Source organism: Rhinatrema bivittatum, chromosome 1 (genome assembly GCF_901001135.1).
Source record: "Rhinatrema bivittatum chromosome 1, aRhiBiv1.1, whole genome shotgun sequence".
NCBI lineage: Eukaryota > Metazoa > Chordata > Amphibia > Gymnophiona > Rhinatrematidae > Rhinatrema > Rhinatrema bivittatum.
In genome coordinates this window covers 489320238-489339743 of record NC_042615.1, presented here as the reverse complement: position 1 = coordinate 489339743, position 19506 = coordinate 489320238, and the positions used below count along the sequence as shown (strand labels likewise).

General features: G+C 45.3%; 2 protein-coding genes across 7 annotated transcripts in view; one reads left to right on the top strand and one right to left on the bottom strand.

The window, feature by feature from the left end:
- Nucleotides 1–12216, top strand: part of LOC115095175 (selenide, water dikinase 2) — a 35550-nt gene extending 23334 nt beyond the window's left edge. For both annotated transcript variants that reach the window (XM_029608513.1, XM_029608505.1), the window contains one exon: nt 5659–12216. In XM_029608513.1, coding sequence (XP_029464373.1) covers nt 5659–5882 — 224 coding nt within the window. In that variant the 3' untranslated portion in view covers nt 5883–12216. The remainder of the gene's footprint in view (nt 1–5658) is intronic.
- Nucleotides 12217–13090: 874 nt separating this feature from the next.
- Nucleotides 13091–19506, bottom strand: part of IKBKG (inhibitor of nuclear factor kappa B kinase regulatory subunit gamma) — a 77639-nt gene continuing 71223 nt past the window's right edge. For all 5 annotated transcript variants that reach the window (XM_029608430.1, XM_029608420.1, XM_029608417.1 and 2 more), the window contains 6 exons: nt 18424–18576; nt 16681–16777; nt 16446–16595; nt 16126–16268; nt 14346–14413; nt 13091–14117 (listed from right to left, as the gene is read on the bottom strand). In XM_029608430.1, the coding sequence (XP_029464290.1) occupies nt 13957–14117; nt 14346–14413; nt 16126–16268; nt 16446–16595; nt 16681–16777; nt 18424–18576 (772 nt within the window). In that variant the 3' untranslated portion in view covers nt 13091–13956. The remainder of the gene's footprint in view (nt 14118–14345; nt 14414–16125; nt 16269–16445; nt 16596–16680; nt 16778–18423; nt 18577–19506) is intronic.

Sequence of the window (19506 nt, the reverse complement as noted above, 5' to 3'; positions counted from 1 at the left end):
GCACGGTGGCTTAAGGAAGCTATTGAATCCACTTACATTACTAAGGGTTGTCTGGTTTCTGAGGGTTTGCATGCTCATTCTATGTGTTCTCAGGCGGCCTCGTGCGCGGAGGCTCAGCTAGTTCCTCCTCAGGAGATTTGCAGAGCAGTGACGTGGAAGTCGCTACATACTTTTGCAAGGAGTGTTGTCTGGATGTGGGGTCTCCAACCTTTGGTGAGAGTGTTCTACAAGCGGGACTCTCCAGGTCCCACACTGAGTAGAGAGCTTTGGTACATTCCAGGAGTCTGGACTGATCTGGGTACCAACAGGGAAAGGAAAATTGGTTCCCTGTACATAGCCGGATCAGTCCAAACCATGGGTTATGCCTCCCTTCCAGCAGGTGGAGACAGAGAAAAACTTGAAAGGCACCCTCTCTTAACCTGGTGTGCCTCCTGCATCCCTCCAGTATTTCTCTGTCTCCAGCAGATGGAGGTCGTGCAAACCCTGCAGTCTTGCCCTGTTTCTGGGGTATAGGCTATCTCTTAACTTTATCTAAAAAGTAAACTAGCTATAAGTTCTGCATCAAGCAAGCTTAAAAAAATAAAAAGACAGTTGGTCTGTAGAGGGAAGTATTTCCCTATCCTCCCAGGGGGTTGTTAGATCCTGCGGGATCATCCTCTGGTGGCAGGTTATAGGAGCAGGGGTTGTAACCCCGCGGGGCTCCAGCCAGGTAAGGAGCTGGGGAAGTGATTACTGGTGGTCCAGTCCCTCTCTTTAAAACAAACAAAAAAAAAAAAAACCCAACAAATTTTGAAAAATTTTCTTTTTTGGTTAACTGCAATCCAGGACCCCTCCCTATCAGAATTGCCATATTTTTGACTAATTTCGGCCATCTTTGTGTGTGGCATGTGGTGAATCCACTGCGCGGCTTTCTAGGGCTGGTATTTGCTCCTGCTGCTTACCGGGTGGGGAAGGCAATTCCTTTTCAGGGTCTGCAGCATTGCCCAAGCCTCGAGGGCCTCCAAAACGCCCTGCTCGGTGGGATTTTAGTGCTGATCCTTTTCCCCTCAGTGCGGGGATGGCAGCCATCTTAAATACCTTTGCAGAAGCTCAGGCAAGGGCTATGGGGGGGGGGGGGGGGGGCACGGTCACCGGTCCCTGCCAGCCCTGATGATTCTTTAGATCAGGACCATGATTTTTTGCAAGGGGGATAGGATGTTGATCCTGATTCTTTTTTTCTTTACATTTTGTCCTTATGCACAAAGCATTTTTGGCTTCCAGGTCTCAGCAAGGTGCTGCTTTGCCTGTGAGACCTGCGCAGGGCCCGGCCCCCAAGGTAGCCAAGCACACTGGGTACTAAATTTAAAAGGCGCTGTGGTTTCAGATAGATCAGCCACCCTGGTGGTTCCGGGAAGTGCGGCTGCAGATGTAGGGAGGTGAGTCTGAACAGGCGCAGCATTTGGAAGCTGCGGTGGCACATGGGGCGGATGCACTGTATGACTTGCTCCGCACTTCCTCTTGCACTCTGTCGTCGAGGCTTTTGTGGCTCCGCAACTGGTCAGCGGATGTTTCATCCAAGGCTCAGTTGGGTGCTATGCCGTTTAAAGATGGCTTTTTATTTGGGGATGATTTGGAGCAATTGATAAAGTCCCTGGGGGAGAACAAGGTTCACAAGTTGCAAGAGAACAGAACAAAACCTTCCAGAGGGTTTCCATCATCCCGCTCTCGCTTTCGGGGGCAGCAGAGGTTTCGGCAGACAGGGAGCAAGCAGCAGGTTAGCGGCAACTGTTAGCCAGGAGCCAAACCTTTTGGGGGCGTAAAGCCTTCCGAGAGGGTGGTGCTTCCTCCTCTCCCACCTCCAAGACTACACAGTGAGATGGGGCCGGCCGATCCCTCGGGTTGGGGGTCGCCTGTCCCTGTTTTACAAAGCGTGGGCCAGAAATACTTCTGATCAGTGGGTGCCAAGCATATAATAGAACAAGGCTACCCTTTGGAATTTGCTCGGCCTCTAAGAGACTACCTAATATCTCCCTGCAGTCCACAGGTCAAACAGCAGATTGTTCGTCAGACTCTTGAACGTCTCTTGGCTCTGGGAGCGGTAAAGCTGTTCTCTCCAGAGAACACTGGAGGAAAGGAAGGTACTCCACTTACTTTGTGGTTCCAAAGGCTTCCTCAGGCGGAGGTGCATAGATGCATATATCCAGGAGAGTGTCGTCGACCCGGCAGGGTGGATCCTCCCAGGGAGGCAGAGGCGACAAGTCCTCTCTATGAGGCGAGGCTGGTCCACTCTTCAGTTCAACAGATAGGAAGACGCCTATCTCTCTTTTATGAGGAGTGAACCAAGGTCATGTCGGACCAATGGGTCTTAAGTTTGATAAGGCACGGTTACGCTTTAGAGACCGCTTTCTCGTGTTTCCCTGCTTGTATCAATGCAAGGAACTCGTGGTGAGGACCACAGTTGGCCATCTGCGTCAGTTGGGAGCCATTATCCCCATCTCTCCAGACGAATGAGGATCCAGATGCTATTCCATTTACTTCATCCTTCCAAAGAAGGAAGGCATGTTCCGCCCAATCCTGGACTTAAAGGTAAACGTGACGCTGAAGGTTCCGTGGTTTTGAATGGAGAAGCTGAGCTCCATGATTGCAGCAGTCCACAAAGGGGAGTTCCTGGCTTCTCTGGATTTGACCGAGGTTTATCTGCACATCTGAGTCCGATCGGATCACAAACGATATTTGAGGTTCATGATTCTGGGCGATCACTTACAGTTCTGCACTCTCCCGTTTTGTCTAGCTACGGCTCCCAGGACTTTCACCAAGGCTCTCTGAAGGGAGGGTGTTCTAGTTCATCCCTATATGGACGACTGGTTGATTTGAGCAAAGTCTGAATCCCTGTGACGGACGGCGATGGATTTGGTCCTCAGTCATCTCTGATTGCTAGGGTGGATCGTCAATTTAGCCAAGAGTCATTTGGTTCCTTCCCAGAGTCTGGCATTCCTGGGGGCACTTTTTGACATGAGGATGGAGAGAGTCTTCCTAACTGAACAGCACATTGCCAAGCTTCAGGTTCAGAAGTTGTTAGCCAAGCGGGTTCCCAAAGTCTGGGATTATTTACAAGTGCTCGGGTCTATGGCTTCTACCTTGGAGTTGGTACCCTGGGCTTTTGCTCACATAAGGCTTCTGCAATCAGCCTTACTGTCTTGCTGGGACCCAATGTCGGAGCGTTATCAGCTACCTCTCCGTCTCCCAGAGCCTGTACGGTCCTATCTCTTATGGTGGCTCCGCAGGGACAAGTTGAGTTGCAGTGTGGACTTCTATGTTCCAGACTGGCGGTCGTTACTACTGATGCCAGTCTTTTCAACTAGGCAGTGTTATATCAGCAACAGTCTGTGCAAGGCCATTGGTCCCTGGAGGAAGCTTCCTGGTCCATCAATCGGCTAGAGACCAGGACGGTATGTCTGGCTCTGCTAGCATTTCTCCCTTTGGTGAGGGGCTGGTCGGTGAGGATCTTGTTGGCCAATACGACAGTGATGGTCTATCGACCGCCAGGGAGGCACCAAGAGTCATTCTGTGGCTCAGGGGGCTCAGCATCTGGAGCATCTGGCAAACTCACACATAATGGGCTCGGATAATGTGCAAGCGGATTTTCTAAGTCGCCAACAGCTGGATCCCAGGGAATGGGAGCTGTCTGAGGAGGCGATGTCCCTCATTTGTCATCGGGGGGGGGGGGGACGGACCCCATGCATGGACTTTGACGACCTTCCAAAAATGCCAAGGCTCTGCGTTTCTTCAGTCGGCAGAGAGAAAGAGGAGCAGAGGGAGTAGATGCCTTGGTCCTGTCTTGGCCGACAGACATCCTGCTGTATGTTTCCTTCCTGGCTTCTGGTGGGCAAAATTCTCTGGAGAATAGAGGTTCATCCGGGACCGGTGATTCTGGTGGTGCCAGAATGGCTGTGGTGTCCATGGTTTGCAGACTTGAGCAACCTAGCAGTGGATGGTCCTCTTCGGCTCACCCATCTACCGAACCTACTGCATCAGGGACTAGTTTGTTTCGAATCAGGCAGATCAATTCTGTCTAGCTGCTTGGCTTTTGAAAGGTGGCACCTGAAGAAAAAAGTTATTCAGACGCGGTCATCGCTATACTCTTGCTATCTAGGAAGTCTTCCACCTCTCTCTATCCCTCACAAGGGTGTGGAGCATTTTTGATTCCTGGTGTTCCAGCAGGAAGGTGGACCCATATTTTGCGCCAATGGTTTGGCAAAAGGGCTATCCTTCAATTCACTTAAGGTTCAAGTGGCAGCGCTAGGTTGCTTCTGAGGCAAGGTTCGTGGCACATTGGCACATCTGGACGTTATCTGTTTTCTTCGAGGTGTGAAGCACCTGTGCCCTCCTGTTCGACAGCCATGCCTGTCTTGGATCCTAATGTGGTCTTGCCTCTGGGCTGACCGCCTTTGAGCCTCTGCGGCGTGTGACTATAAAGGATCTCACTTTGAAAATGGTCTTTTTGGTGGCTATCTGTTTGGCGCTCAGAATTTCCAAACTTCAAGCTCTTTCCTGCAGGGAACCCTTTTTGAGAATCTTGGCTGAGGGGATTTCCTTGCAGACTGTGCCTTCTTTCTTGCCCAAGGTGGTGTTATGATTTCATGTTAGTCAGTTGGTGGAGTTCCCGTCCTTCTCAAACTTAGATCCGGCAGTGGCAGTTGCTGAGATACTTGGAGGTCACAAATAATTTCCATATTTCAGATCACCTTTTTGTGTTGTGGAGCAGTCCCAAGAAGGGGCATAAGGCATCAAAAGCGAATATTGCGAGGTGGTTAATTCTGCAAATATTTGTCAGGGTCGCCCGATTCCAGAAGGTCTCTGGGTGCATTCTACTCACTCTCAGGCAGCCTCTTGGACAGAGTGTCGGTTAGTCTTTCCTCAAGTGATCTGTAGGGTAGCTACATGGAAGACATTGCACACCTTTGCCAGACAGTATTGCTTAGATGTCCAGTCTCTGGGGGCTGGAAATTTTAGCATGTGTGCTGCGAGGGGGACTCTCCCAGTCCTACCCTACATAGGGAAGCTTTGGTACATCCCAGGAGTCTGGACTGATCTGGGAAAGGAAAATTGGTTCTTACCAGCTAATTTTCATTCCTGTAGTACCACAGATCAGGCCAGAGCTCCGCCCTTGATGCAAAGGGTATTGGCAGAGTCTGCTCGATCTGTTTTTGCTGTATGGTCTATGAAGAAGCACAGGGTTTGTTGATCCCGCACAGGTTTTTGGTGTGAGGGCGTTTTGTTGCCTGTTCTATGGTTATCCTCTGCCCCCTGTTCATTTAGGGGAGTAGGCATAGTTAATTGATTCTTTATTTCTGACTTGGGTACAGATTAATATTGAGGGACTGCAGGGGACACTGCAGGTGTCAGTGTCAGTGAAACTTTCTCTGACTCCATCTGCTGGAGGGGGGAGGCAAGACCCATCAGTCTGGACTGATCTATGGTACTACAGGAATGAAAATTAGCAGGTAAGAACCAGTTTTCCTTTGGGATAACAAGAACACAGATTCTCTGCTCTTCATGTGATTCAAAGCCCCGTGCTTTCCCTCTCCTTTCCTTCTAGTCCATTCAGCTGCTCATTTGTTTGGGATGCTGTGACACTGAAGAGACTATTAGTTTATACCTGATTTGATTATCTTGCAGGGGGACTGTTGATCTGCCTCCCGAGAGAGCAAGCTGCCCGTTTCTGTGCTGAAATCAAATCCCCAAAATATGGAGAAGGGCACCAGGCCTGGATAATTGGAATTGTGGAAAAGGGTAATCGGTCTGCACGCATCATTGACAAACCTCGGATTATTGAAGTCACTCCCAGAGGAGCTAGCACACCTCAGGACAATTCTAGTGCGAGTCCTGAAGCACTCTCATGAGATGGCAAAACCCTAATCTGGACTCTAGAAGCTCTCTAATGTCGTCCTGATATATGAGACGGGTAAGAACTGTCTAAGCCTAAACTTGGGTATACAGAAACTAGGAAACAAATCAGTCTGTGAACTAAAGACCCTGTGTAGAACAAGATTTTACATGGAAACATTTGTACCTGTGAGTGGTAAACAATGTGCAAGGAGAGGTATTAATGAAAAGAATCTCTACAGTCCCTCATTGCAGTCTTTTGCTCATGTCTGAGTAGGTAAGGCAGGGAAGCTTGTGCTCCTCGCTCAGTCCCATGTGTGCCAAAGAGTAGAGAAAGAAGGCCAGGGTTTGCTCTTCCTTGCCAGCAAACAAAGCAAGAATCCCAAAGCTTTCCCAGAGCTATAGCTATGTTTGCATGTAAGCCTAATACTTTATTAATAAAATGCCTGCAGTATACACAACACACTGTACACATGGCATTTGTTTATTATCTGCAGTCTCTATCATACTTTAGTTTTTAATTGGATAATTAACTTTATGTTGGTCATAGATTTGTCCATTATTGTTCAGCCTATATATTCCTATTAGACTAGTCCTCTATTCCAGACTTGAGTGCTGGGGCATTCATGCTTTCTACAAGGTGAAACCAAAGCTGAAGATTCTAGAAACAGGAACTGACTTCATCTGTACCACCTGACAAGTCTCTTGTTGGCCAACCCACAGCAAGGCACAGCAATGCTACTAATTAACATATGTATATTAATATACTATGAAATTGAGAGGGATTGTCCAGAATGGTGTGAAGTACTAAATTAATCTAGATTCACAGAGGTAAGCCAAAATTTGCTTATGTCACTTTGTCCCCAGTTAGAGACATACCAAAGCTATACTTTACTGCATGGCGAATGGTGCCACTTAGATAACCGTCCCACTGAAGGAAGCATCTGCCGACACCTGCTTCTCATCCTGTAATGCCTTGTAAAAGTGTAACAAAATGCAAGCTGTAACCTTGCAGATCGGTCCCACTGAAATCTTGGCCAGCTTTACAAAAAATTGCCACAGCCCATGTGTAAAGTGGGCATTGACTTAACAGAGGTACTTTCTTCTGAAGAGAATGGTATGCTGCTTATTCCACATCTGAGCCACCTATAAATTGATGGTCTTGAGGCTGGTAATCCCCTCTCGCTGGCAGTATACAAAAAAAAAAACTAGTCTGATATTCAAAAATCTTTAGATCTATCCAAACAATACCTTATGGTCTCTTCTCTATAAAATACAACTGCTTTTATTTCAAATGCATTGGTTGAAGACACAATAACAAACAAGGCCTTGCTTTATAGGAAAACTAGACTTTCTCTATAACTTTATTCCAAAGATAGTCCTCAGTACCACCTTTTCCTGAATAGAATAAGGGGGCATTGAGATTGCCTTCACTCACTGACCATCCTAACAGAGCATATTGCTACTAGACAAATGACCACAACGGTGAAAAATAGGCACTGAACCCAAAGACTGAAAAGGATGCCCCACCTGGACTTACAACTAAATTTGTTCCACAAGGGATAGATAGGGTTGAACAATTTTGCTGCCCTTAAAAGGCAAATAGTATCTGGGTGAAGACCCATTTCCTTCCTGGCTGTAGCCTTCTTTACCACTTGCATGCACCTTAAAGGGTAGGGTTTTTTTGGGGGTTTTTTTCAAATGCATCTGAGCCCTAATAGAAATTCCAGTCTTGTAGAATCCTCTCCTTGATCTCTGCTCCACTGGGCACACTTGCTCATGGACTGACTCTGGGGTTTTTAATGAGAACTTTACTGAACTAGAATACTTTTGAACTTCCAGATAGTCTGCATCAGAGCTCTAGATCAAAATGGAGAATAGGTCCTTAATGGCAAAGACTGTGTCAGCAGAAGTCAAGACACGTGCTACTTCTAGTTTCATGAGTTTTGGAACCCATGGTCAGCTTGGGCGGAATGGCATGATTATTTGGAATTGTGGGACTGCATCTTATCCATCAGTCTCACTATTATACTCCATTGTGTAAACATGCACAAAAAACTGATTACCCTACTTGAGCAAGAGCATCAGTTGCCAGTGCCTGAGGTTTTAGGCTCTTGCTGTAAAAACAGCTTTTTTTTTCTTTTTAATAACCAGATGCTATTAGATCCATACAGGGTGTTCCCCCACATGTAACACTTAACACCAGCTCCTATTCGCCTGAATCCAGACTTCACCTGCTCATTCTGCTTAATGCTCCTTAGAAACATCTCTGCGGAGAATAGCAACTTGAAATTCTCCCTTAACATTCTCAGATACATAGTTGCCTGATTGAACTTGAGCATATGTTCTGCTGATTCACTCTTCGCATATCCTCCTCCTTTCCAAAACATTCATCTGAACGAATAGACCACTTGCCTTGCATGGAAATCTTATCCAGCATGGCTTCCCATCCTATAAGGGTAATATCACTGATCAGGAAGACATAGCGGGTAATGCTTAAATGCTGGCGCACACACAAGTCCTTTCAAAGCCACCCGCCCAGTACCTGTTCCTCAAATAGTCTTGTGAAAGTCTTATGCAGTCTTAATCATGAGACTATCTTTGTCACCATTATCAAACCCCAAACTTTCAGGCACTGTCATTGACATTACTGTGAGGGAAGAACTGAGATCCGTGATGTCCCTTATGGTAGTTTTGTCTGTGTGATCAGAACTGAAAAATCTAATCCCAAGATAGGATAAGAATATTCTTCCAATTGAAAATGCAGCTGTGGACTTGTAACTTGGATATGCGAAGTTGTCATTCTGGTAAAGAGCAATAATAACTCCCTTTACCCTGACATCTGCTTTGAGAGGACTTAAGACTTGTAGGGAAGTGATCCTCATCAGATGCAGAAATTTTTGATGAGATTCTCGGATAGAAATGTTAATGTAGGTGTCTTGTAGGTCCAAGGAAACTAAAGATTTCCTGGTCTGAAATCCTGCACTGTTATAGAAAGCAATTCCATCTTAAAATGCTTCTTTTTGGCAAACTCGTTTACACATTACAAGTCCAGATAACTAATGAGTGGACCCAGATAGAAATGATTCCAGACTATCAGTTCTGAGTCTAGCTGGTAGCCCAGTGTGTTTAGAAGTGACACACATCTTGCCAGAACCCATTGCAGTATTTTCACCATCATTATCTGCAAAACATTAAGTTACTGATTCAGCCTGCACTTCATTACTGGAGATAGAAAGATCCAGGAGCTGCTTCCACTTGCAACTTTGGGGTACAGATGGAATTACATTGCCTCTTGGACAGGGTTATTTCCTTTCATGCCATCTTACAAAGCAGCTGGCTTGGCAATAGGTGAGGGAACTCTAGAAATACTCCTGAATGAGGGGACAGCTAGGACATTTTATTTTTTTTATTTATTTTTTTTACACACTTCCTTTATCAATGCTAACTTTTCAAAAGCCGCTAATATTAACAGGTTAGTTCTTTAAGCATGGATGGAATCTGTCCACTAAACGTGCAGGTGTCTCTGCCAAAAACGGCAGCTCCTGATAGAAAATGCAAGTTGCACACCTGCATTTTGTGCTATAGGACAGTCTCACTCCTATAGAAACAGAATACAATGGCAAATAAAGATTGTAAGGCCCATCTGGTCTGCCCAACTTAATTCCTGCTGCAGTGCCAATACAGCCTGTTGATCTCTGGCATTTCCTTCTTTGCAACGAGGGGCCCGTCTGTGCTTATCCCAGGAATTCATGAATTTAGTTAATGTGGGGGGTTTTTTTCCCTTCCACTGGGAGGCCTTCCTGTGCATAAGAACCAAAATCAATAAAATAAAATAAATCTGGCCCCAAAATCAGACTTTCAGTAGTGTTAAAACCACACCCAGGAAAGGAAAAATGATGGGAATTGCCAAAGTGAACACCTCCAGATACTGTAACTCTGCCACAGAACAGCTGATCCCTGTAAATAAAGTCAAGCCAGCAATGTGATTGAGCTGATGCACTCGTGATCAAAAAAAAACCCAAAAACAAACCTGGCAACTCAAATACCGGCAGTCCAGGATCACTTTTCAGCTGCCCAGTGGTGCTTCTGCTTCGGGGACACAACACATCTCCAACTTGCAGCCATGGGGAACACAGAAAAAAGTACTACCTTATTTTATTTTCCCTGGGAATTTATCAGTGTTTGTTATAATAAGCAAAGAAAGGAGAAAATCAGTAGAGGAAAAACCTAATTTTTTTTCTCTCCTATTGATTTTTCTCATTTTTATTATAGCAAAAACTGAAAACAAAGGTTCCTATCAATTCTGCACCTACAGCAGCAGCTGCTGAGTGAGTTTGTGCAGTTAAGGACACTTCCTGTTTCTAGATTCTTCAGGGTTGGCTGCAGCTGTGGGAAGGGAGAACAGTTTTTCCCATCCTGTGCCTATAGAAGAGATGGTCATTGAATTGGACACTTGAGGGCTTTATTTGCAGTCACTGGCTCCTAAAAATGTGGCCCAATGTCCTGTTTCATATCTACTAGTTCCACCGTGGCACATAGGACACTAGCCCACATTTTTAGGAGCCAGAACAAGACATTATTTTACTTTGTAGCATTTGCTTTTTCATGCAGGATTTTATTTTTGACAGTTTGGATTTTTTTTTCCTTCAACCTCTGCTGTATGGGCAGGCGGCACAGTTCCAGGCTGAAGCAGCAACAGCTCCTCCTGGACCAGTACCAGGTGCCAGGTTTTTTAAGTGTCTGGGCATTTTCCAGCCCTTGCTTTTGTGCACTGTGTCCAGTGATCATAGGTTATCTCTGTTGAGGGATAGTGGTCCCTTTTTTTTTTTTTTTTAAGAATCAAAGAAAAATGGGCTAGGATGAGCCTTAGTGGTGGAGAGAGGGGAAAGGGAATCATCTATTCCATTCGCCTTTCTCCAGATAGGCTCCACTGTTCTTAAACCATTACACACAGATATTTAGCCTGTCCCCCTTAAAAAGAAGATTCCACCACTTCCCTGGATAACTTGTGCTAGAGCTTGTAGATTGAGAGCAGTCATCTTCAGCATATGATATAGTTAAGACCAGCACTTCTGAAATATAAATAGTTTTGCTTTTAGGGATTTGTTTAGCACTGTTCTGTTATGTAACTTTGGAAAATGCTAGTGTTGCACTGTCATTTATACAACTGCTTGCTTAAAGTAGACTATTACAGTGCAGGATCTCTGTTGGGGCATTCTAGTTTTAGGCTTGTTGCAGAACTGCCCATAGCAGAAAATTAAAAAAAAAAAACCAAACCTAAGATGGGTGTATACAAAGGGTAGTGTACACTTTCACACACACACACACACACAATTGCTGCCTCTTTGCAAAGGCCAGAAGTGTAACTATACAACAGCAAAAGTGGCATGAGAAACTGACTGCACTGTAAGCAAGAGCTCTGCCCCCTGCACTGTGTCCCTTGGCCCCATACACTGTGATTGCAGGGAAGTGCCCATCTTCCTTCTCAGACAGGGCTGTGACTGCAGCGGTCTTTTTTTTTTTTTTTTTCCTTTGTTTAACAGAGCACTTTGGAGAGAGTATTTTATGCGGCTACTTCTGAGTCTTGGTCATTGATGTTCTTTCTACACAGGGTTTTTAATGTAACGAAATCATTGCTTTTGGAAATTGTAAAATGGCAAAGATGCTGTAAAAGTCGGACAGAGTTTCTTCATTGTGATGGAATAGCCACTTTTTAAGCAATGATGGTCAGATGAGTGAGCAAGAGAGCAGTTGCTTTTTGCCTGAATGGACAAAAGTGTAAAATGTGTTCCATTATCTGAGAAGTGGTGACAGTCCCCATCTCCCCTGCAACTGGAAGGGACAGTAGGAGCAGGCAAGCACGGCCATTAATGGAAGGAGACACAAGCTAGGAATCCTTTTTTTTATTATAGTGAAAGATTAGTGAGACAGTAGAGATGTCTCAAAGGAACTTATCATGTCACTCACTGTGTGAATAGAGAATCATTCACTTTACAAAAACAATGTCCTGGTACTAGGAATTGTTTGAAGAAGATTGTAAATTTTTATTTTTTGTTGATTGTATTTTGATAGCATTGTATTGCACGGTATAGAAATTCAGCTAGTGAGGGCCTCCCTTGCTTTTGGCAAGTATTGAGCAGCTTGTACAAAAGCAGGGGTCAGCCAAAGCGAACGGCAGGTTTTGCCTTTTTTCTGCGCAAGGGCCTCTCTCTGTCCATGATGCTTCTCCCTTAAAACCCTGGTCGGGGCTGGGAGTAGTTGAAAAGCTCAAGAGACAGGTACAGGAAAGCTAAATGCATTATCTGTATGGTTATAAATGCCTGGTAATAAACATGATTTAACAAAATACCATTCTTTTCTTTGTGATGGTGTGTTGCAGTGTACATTCATCTATTACCAAAACACACTCTACAGGAGGTGCCTGGCTCTATGGCATATACACTAACAGCTGGATTTTAAAACCCCAATGCGCGTAAATCCCGGGGTTTACGTGCGTTGCTGGGCCAACTTTCAAACAGGCCCAGCCATGCACGTAAACCCCAGGAGGAGAGCAAGTACTGGGGCCTCAAAAGGGGGCGGGCTGGGGTGGCCAGCTGCTGGCGGGCACAAGTTACTTCAGGTAGGGTGGAGAGGAAAGGGGAAGGGAGGTTAGGGTATGGGGTAAGAAAGTTCCCTCCCAGTCTGTTCCTTAATTGGTGCGGACTGGGAGGGAAGTGGGGGAGCCACGAATGTGCCACCATGCAAATTAGCTTATTTCTACCCCCTTGCATGTGCTGCCAGGATTTTAGATTATGCGTATGCCAGCGCACGCATGTGCGTATTTCTTTTAAATCTAGCCCTAAGAGAGCACAGGGTATGTGATGTGTGCACATTTTATGCATGTAAGTGCTTTTAGATACTGGATACTGCAGTGGTATGAGCTCTCTTAAGCAGAAAAACTGCACTGATTTCTTCTAAATAATAGCTTAGTATTTCACACAAAATGCACTTGCTGTTTTCTTTTTAAATCAACTTCTCGTCTTATTTCAGAAGTGGCAATCTATCACATTGCTTTTTTGTACAAAAAAAAAAAACCAATAAACTTCACAGGCTACTTCTGCTTCTCTTGGGATGTCAGTCCTTGGCTCTGTTCTGTGACGATGTTTTAAAAAAAAAAAAATCTATATATTTATATTAAAAAAAAAAAAAAAAAAAAAAAAAAAAACGTAAATTGAGGCCCTACTAGCTGGAATGAATGAGGTTTATTTCACAGTATCATGGTAAATTCAAGCCACTACAAGTAGAACTAGCAATGAATTAAGCCAGTCATAACACATTTTCAGCATGTTTAATGTTTGAAATCACCACTGAATGAAAAGTTTTCAACTTAACTTTATAAAAGGAAGGATGTGATTCTTCTATTTTTGTTCAGATGGAGTATTGCTAAGTGTCCTGCTGGCAGAAAAATGGTTCCATGACTTTTCTATATGGGATGTGCCTCTGATAAGTTGATTGGTATTGTAGGCAAAGCATCAGGAGCATCTGCACATCTGTGTTTTGGTATCGCTGGAGAGGGTTTGTTACTGGGTGACTGGAAATATATCTTCTAAACAATGAATTGGGATCATCCTGTGCTGAGGAAGGGACACAGCAGCTTAGTCTCTCGGGGCATGAATGAGCCTCTGCTCCTGCATCAAGTGAGACAAAATCCATCTTAAAAATCTGACAAGGGAGTTACTGCCAGCAAGACATCTAGCCCTGAAACACAAAATCCAGGTGAGAGATAGGAGTTGTCAGCCATAGCTGGGACCCACTTCACAATAACCTTGACACTGCCAATGAAAATCCTTGGGAAGCTTGGTATTAGCGTGTGCACAGGGCCAAGAACTTCATCATGTTGGAACTTTTTGGATAAATTCAGCCATGTAAGACTATGGTGATTAAGTTTCCATTATCTAAAACGGTCAGCAAACATGTTGCAGGTGATGAAATTTCATCTCTGCTCCATTGTATCTTGATCTGCTCCTCTAATAGACTAGCAGCAGCCTGAAAGTTTGTCAGTGTCACCTGGAAACCACAGCAGGAACTCAAACCTCTGCTCTTGAGTGCTCACTCGATGCATTCCATCACGTGGATCTGCAGCGTGTCCATGTCAGGGGCCTTGTACTGACATTTTGGGCAACGGAGGTCTGGCTTTTCCTCTGTGATGCTTCTTCTGGGTCCAAGGCTGGCATGGGGCTGAAAAGGGCCAGAATTCAGTGCATAAGGAACTATGGAAAAAGAGTAAAGCTAGAATTACTGTGATGCACCAAGTGGAAAGAACTTGGCTATTTGTTATAGGAAGTAACTAGAAACTTAAGAGTCTGGGGGCAGAAGAAAGCTTGTGCAGCTTCTCGCTGCCCAGCCTAAAGCCAGCTGCTCTTATAAAGTAACATCCAAGCTGGGGTTAGATTACCAACAGCATTGCTCTGTGCAATGGTCCCATCAGGGAGACTTACCACCTTGCTGAGGCAAAACTGTGCGAAAATTGTCTGAATGCCGGTTCCTCATTTCTTCCATAAGAGCCCTTTAAGGGAAAAAAAAAGGAAAAGGTAGAAAGCGCTTAGGGCATTCTATTGCACCCAGAAAGGGAGCCCTGCCTAACAGTTGTTCATATTAGCTTTGAGATCATTAAGGAAGAGCCACCCAGTCTGTCTGTAAAAGATTGAGCTGCTGTGGGTAAAAGATACAGTACAGCAGCAGCACTAGCATAGAGAAAGATCTTCATGATCTTAATGAACTGGAGAAATGTCAGAAATAGACCAAGTTCTCCAAAATGTTAAAACTTTTTGCTGCCTTTTCCCATCCCTCAGGATGGGTGCAGCACCTTGTCCTCTGAAGATATTTTTTTTTTTTTTTTTAAGTGTAATCTCTCTTCCATCATCCAAATTGTTGTTAAAAGCACTGAATAGTAGGGATGTGAATCGTTTTAGGACGATTAAAATTATCGTCCGATAATTTTAACATCGTCTTAAACCGTTATGGAACACAATACAATACAGATTCTAACGATTTATCGTTAGAATCGTGAGCCGGCACACTAAAACCCCCTAAAACCCACCCCCGACCCTTTAAATTAAATCCCCCACCCTCCCGAACCCCCCCCCAAATAACTTAAATAACCTGCGGGTCCAGCGGCGGTCCGGAACGGGCTCCTGCTCTGAATCTTGTCGTCTTCAGCCGGCGCCATTTTCCAAAATGGCGCCGAAAATGGCGGCGGCCATAGACGAAAAAGATTGGACGGCAGGAGGTCCTTCCGGACCCCCGCTGGACTTTTGGCAAGTCTCGTGGGGGTCAGGAGGCCCCCCACAAGCTGGCCAAAAGTTCCTGGAGGTCCAGCGGGGGTCAGGGAGTGATTTCCCGCCGCGAATCGTTTTCGTACGGAAAATGGCGCCGGCAGGAGATCGACTGCAGGAGGTCGTTCAGCGAGGGTTCCGGCGCCTCGCTGAACGACCTCCTGCAGTCGATCTCCTGCCGGCGCCATTTTCCGTACGAAAACGATTCGCGGCGGGAAATCGCTCCCTGACCCCTGCTGGACCTCCAGGAACTTTTGGCCAGCTTGTGGGGGGCCTCCTGACCCCCACGAGACTTGCCAAAAGTCCAGCGGGGGTCCGGAAGGACCTCCTGCCGTCCAATCTTTTTCGTCTATGGCCGCCGCCATTTTCGGCGCCATTTTGGAAAATGGCGCCGGCTGAAGACGACAAGATTCAGAGCAGGAGCCCGTTCCGGACCGCTGCCGTTCCGGACCGCCGCTGGACCCGCAGGTTATTTAAGTTATTTGGTGGGGGATTTAATTTAAAGGGTCGGGGGTGGGTTTTAGGGGGTTTTAATGTGCCGGTTTTTCGATTTTTAACGATTTTTCACGATATTTTACCCCCCCCAAACGGCAACAATACGATTCCCTCCCCCCTCCCAGCCGAAATCGATCGTTAAGACGATCGAGGACACGATTCACATCCCTACTGAATAGGCCTTACACTGTGGAAGCCCACTTTGTGCACGTTCCCTGACTGACAAAGCCTGATTCCTGACCACCTTGGAGACAGTCCAACTAACCACTGCATCGGCCCTGCTCTGCCTCTGGTGTTGGGCTGGTGCTAGGTAGATTTGTAACAAATCACAAGGATCTGTCGCCTGTAAAGATAGTCTGTTGAAGTAAAGGGAATCTAAAGAGTTTTTCTTCCATCATATAGTGAACAATGAAATGGCTCTGGGCATCACATCACCGGTAGAACTTGCCTGGTGGCTCCCTCAGAATCTGTCTTCAGCTTGCTGTAGTCTCTCTGCAGCTGCTCTAGCTGTTCCTGCAAACGTTCTCGTTGTTCGTGCAGCTGCTCTCGGGCCTGCCTCTCTGCCAAAAAGTCCACTTTGTAGATCTCAGCCTGCAACAAAACACACAGGTAATGTGACTCTCAGGCATTCACGGTCATGTTTCAGAGTGTGTGTGTGTGTGGACTAAAATGCCTACACAAAATAACCTGCAACATATGAGTGAGAAGAGAGGGAAAAACTGACTCCTTTTTCTCCCATGCAGGAATGTGCTAGGATTTCCCACTGACCTGTGCCTTTAGCACAGGAATGGTCTCCTGCATAGCCTTGTGCTGCTCAGCTGCGTCTTTCAGCTTATCTATTAACTCTTGCTTTGCCACCAGTGCCTCTTCTGCCTGCTGCAGCTGCTGAGACAGGTCTTCTAGATGGCCTTCCATCTCCTAAGGGGACAACAAAATAAAAACAGAATGAAAGCCACTACAAGTTTATGCTTCCCACATTGCTGCAGACTGTTTCAGCCCTTGCCTTGTTCCTCCTCTCGGTCTCCATGCTGGATTTGATGTGCTGGTCATACTCCTGGAAGAGTTGGTGGTACGCTGCTTGCAACTGAGCCAGTTTTCTCCTGAAGGCAAAGAGGTGAATTTAGTATGATTTCACCATCCTCTTCAACTTTGGATTATCCAACCATTTCAGTGGTGAGTGCCCTCCCATGCTTCAAAAAAAACCTTAAATGTTGTGTGTAGACCTCAGACATTGCTGGAGACAGAACTAGATGTAGGTGGGGGTAGTGTAGCCACAGGACTGAACTAGCAAAGGGTGCTGCAGGACAAAGGTGTATATCCTACCCTACGCCTGCCTGGCAAGTACTATTCTGTCCTCTCAAATATAATGCAAATTTCAGCATTTCTAAATAGAAAGAACATGCTACATGAAAAGGAATGCAAAAAGATAATTTGCTGTTTACTACCGCTATCTTGACTTTTTCTGCTCAAGCCATTTTCTATTCACTCCAGTCTTGTTTTTGCCCTCTGTATTTCACAGAAACAACCCTAGCCAACTTTTCCACTGACCTGTTTGACTAAAACAAAAGGCCTTTAATCAATCTTTTTTCCTCCTTCACCCATTGCTGTTTTTAACACTGCTGATCACCATATACTCCTGGATACTTTGTCCTCATTTGAATTTCGGGACTTTGTCATGTCATAGTTCTCTTCTTACCTATCCCATCCCACTTTTCTGTGTTTCCTCTAGTGGATCCTTCTCTACTGCCATGCCTCTCTCAACTGATGTGCCTCAGGGTTCTGTCCTGGGCTCTCTTTTTTTTTTTTTTTTTTTTTTTTTTTCTCTCTGTGTACCAATTCCCTTAGTGCTCTAATCTCCTTGTGGTTTTCAGTACCATTCCCAGTTTTACTTCTCTATACTAGCTAGATCATCAGGAATCCCAGCCTGCTTGTCTGACATTGCTGCCTGGATATCCTACCACTACTTTAAACTCAACATGGCCAAGACAGAGCTCCTTGTCTTTCCCTGCAAGCCCATTTCCCCTCTTCTCTATTGCTGTGGATAATGCTATAACCGTCTGTCCCCTCAGCTCATAATCTTGGGGACCATCTTCAACTTCTCTCCTTCCCTACACATATCCAAAACACTGCTAAAATGTGATGCTGCTTTCTCTATACCATCACCTCCCACTTAGACTCTGCAAACTACTTCTCACAGGTCTATTACTATCCAGTTCAATCTATCCAAAATTGAGCTGTGCGACTCATCTTTCTCACTAAAATCGATAAACCTATATAAACCCTTCCTTCTTTTTAAATCATTCCAAGGGGTTCTTATCTATTTCAGTATACAGTTCAAGCTCTGCTTACTAATCTACAAAAGCCTTCATGCTGCAGCTCCTCACTAGCTCTCCTCTCATCTCTCCCTATCCTCCTCCTGCACTCCTTGAACAGACTTCCTGAGTTGATGCATCATGTTCTCTTCCCTTATTCAAATCCACTCTAATAACCCACCTTTAAGTTATTTTTTTTTCATATTAATCCCTGATTCTCTTACAGCCTTATTTTTAACCATTTTTTTAATGAAAAATTCTTAGTCTCTTTTGCCCTGTAGGTTTGTCTTGCTTAAATCGTAAACTCTACTACAAAGAGATGATCTCTTACGTTTTGTACAGCACTGCATACGTTAAGTATTTTAGTGCTATAGCAGTGATAACTTAGTAGTAGTATATGCTTTTCACAGATCCCCAGCAAACATGGGACTCACTTCTCTTCCGAGCCATTCTGCCGCTCCACCTTAAGCGCAGCCTCCAAGTTCTGGACCTGCATACGTAGCTGATCCACCTGTACACTGTGTGTCTTCAGCAGCGTGTCTGTGTCGCCTTCCCGTTGCTTTAGGGTCTCACTCACAATCAGGTGTCTGGAAAACAAACCACAGCATTCTGTAATCAGAGCCGGGAGGCACTGAAGGTGAAATTACTTACCTGCTAATTTCCTTTCCTCTAAGGAAGGCCCATCCTCGCTGCTGGGTTATGAACTCCTACCAGCAGATGGAGACTGAGACAACTGACTCACTGATGACAGACATATATAGCACTGCCCCAACATCAGCCCACCACTATCTCTAGAAAAGCAAACTGTGGACAATTGATTATAGCTGGACCTATGACTTAACAGTCAAGGACTCATTACCTCCAATTAACTCGAAAGCACTGAGCTCAGGCAAAATGTTAATTACAACTGATTACATAGGCTAGTTCTCACTTACCAGTCCTTCAAATGACTCAGAACAAGGAACAATCCACATCATAACTGAAAATAAAACCACATGTAGGCAGCCCGAGGCAGGATTGTGGATTGGCCTGCCTTCCTTAGAGGAAAGGAAATTATCAGATAAGAAGTAATGTCAGCTTCCTCTGCATGCAAGCAGGCCAATCCCCACCAGTGAGATATACCAAAACTATTCCCGAAATAGGTGAGAGGCTACCTGTGCTTCCTGAAACACTGCTCTCACGAGGGCCGCGTTCTCTTGAGCTTTAACATTCAAGTGGTAATTTTTGGAGAAAGTTTGTAAGAAGGAACACACTGCTGTCTGAAAAACTTTTGGAATGACACCACTGTACAGTCTCCACCCCCAAGATCACCTGTGCTCCAGTGAAATGTGCCCTGACTTGCCTAGGTACCTCTGCACCTATATAGGCTGCTGTGATAACTAACCTCCTTAACCCAATGGCCACTGCAGCCTACAATGCCTGTTCTCCATGTCTATCTTCACCATGGAGAGCAAGCAGTCTATCACCAGTAGCGGCAAAGTTCAGGTACCACAAAAATGTCACTTCAGATCTAAAGC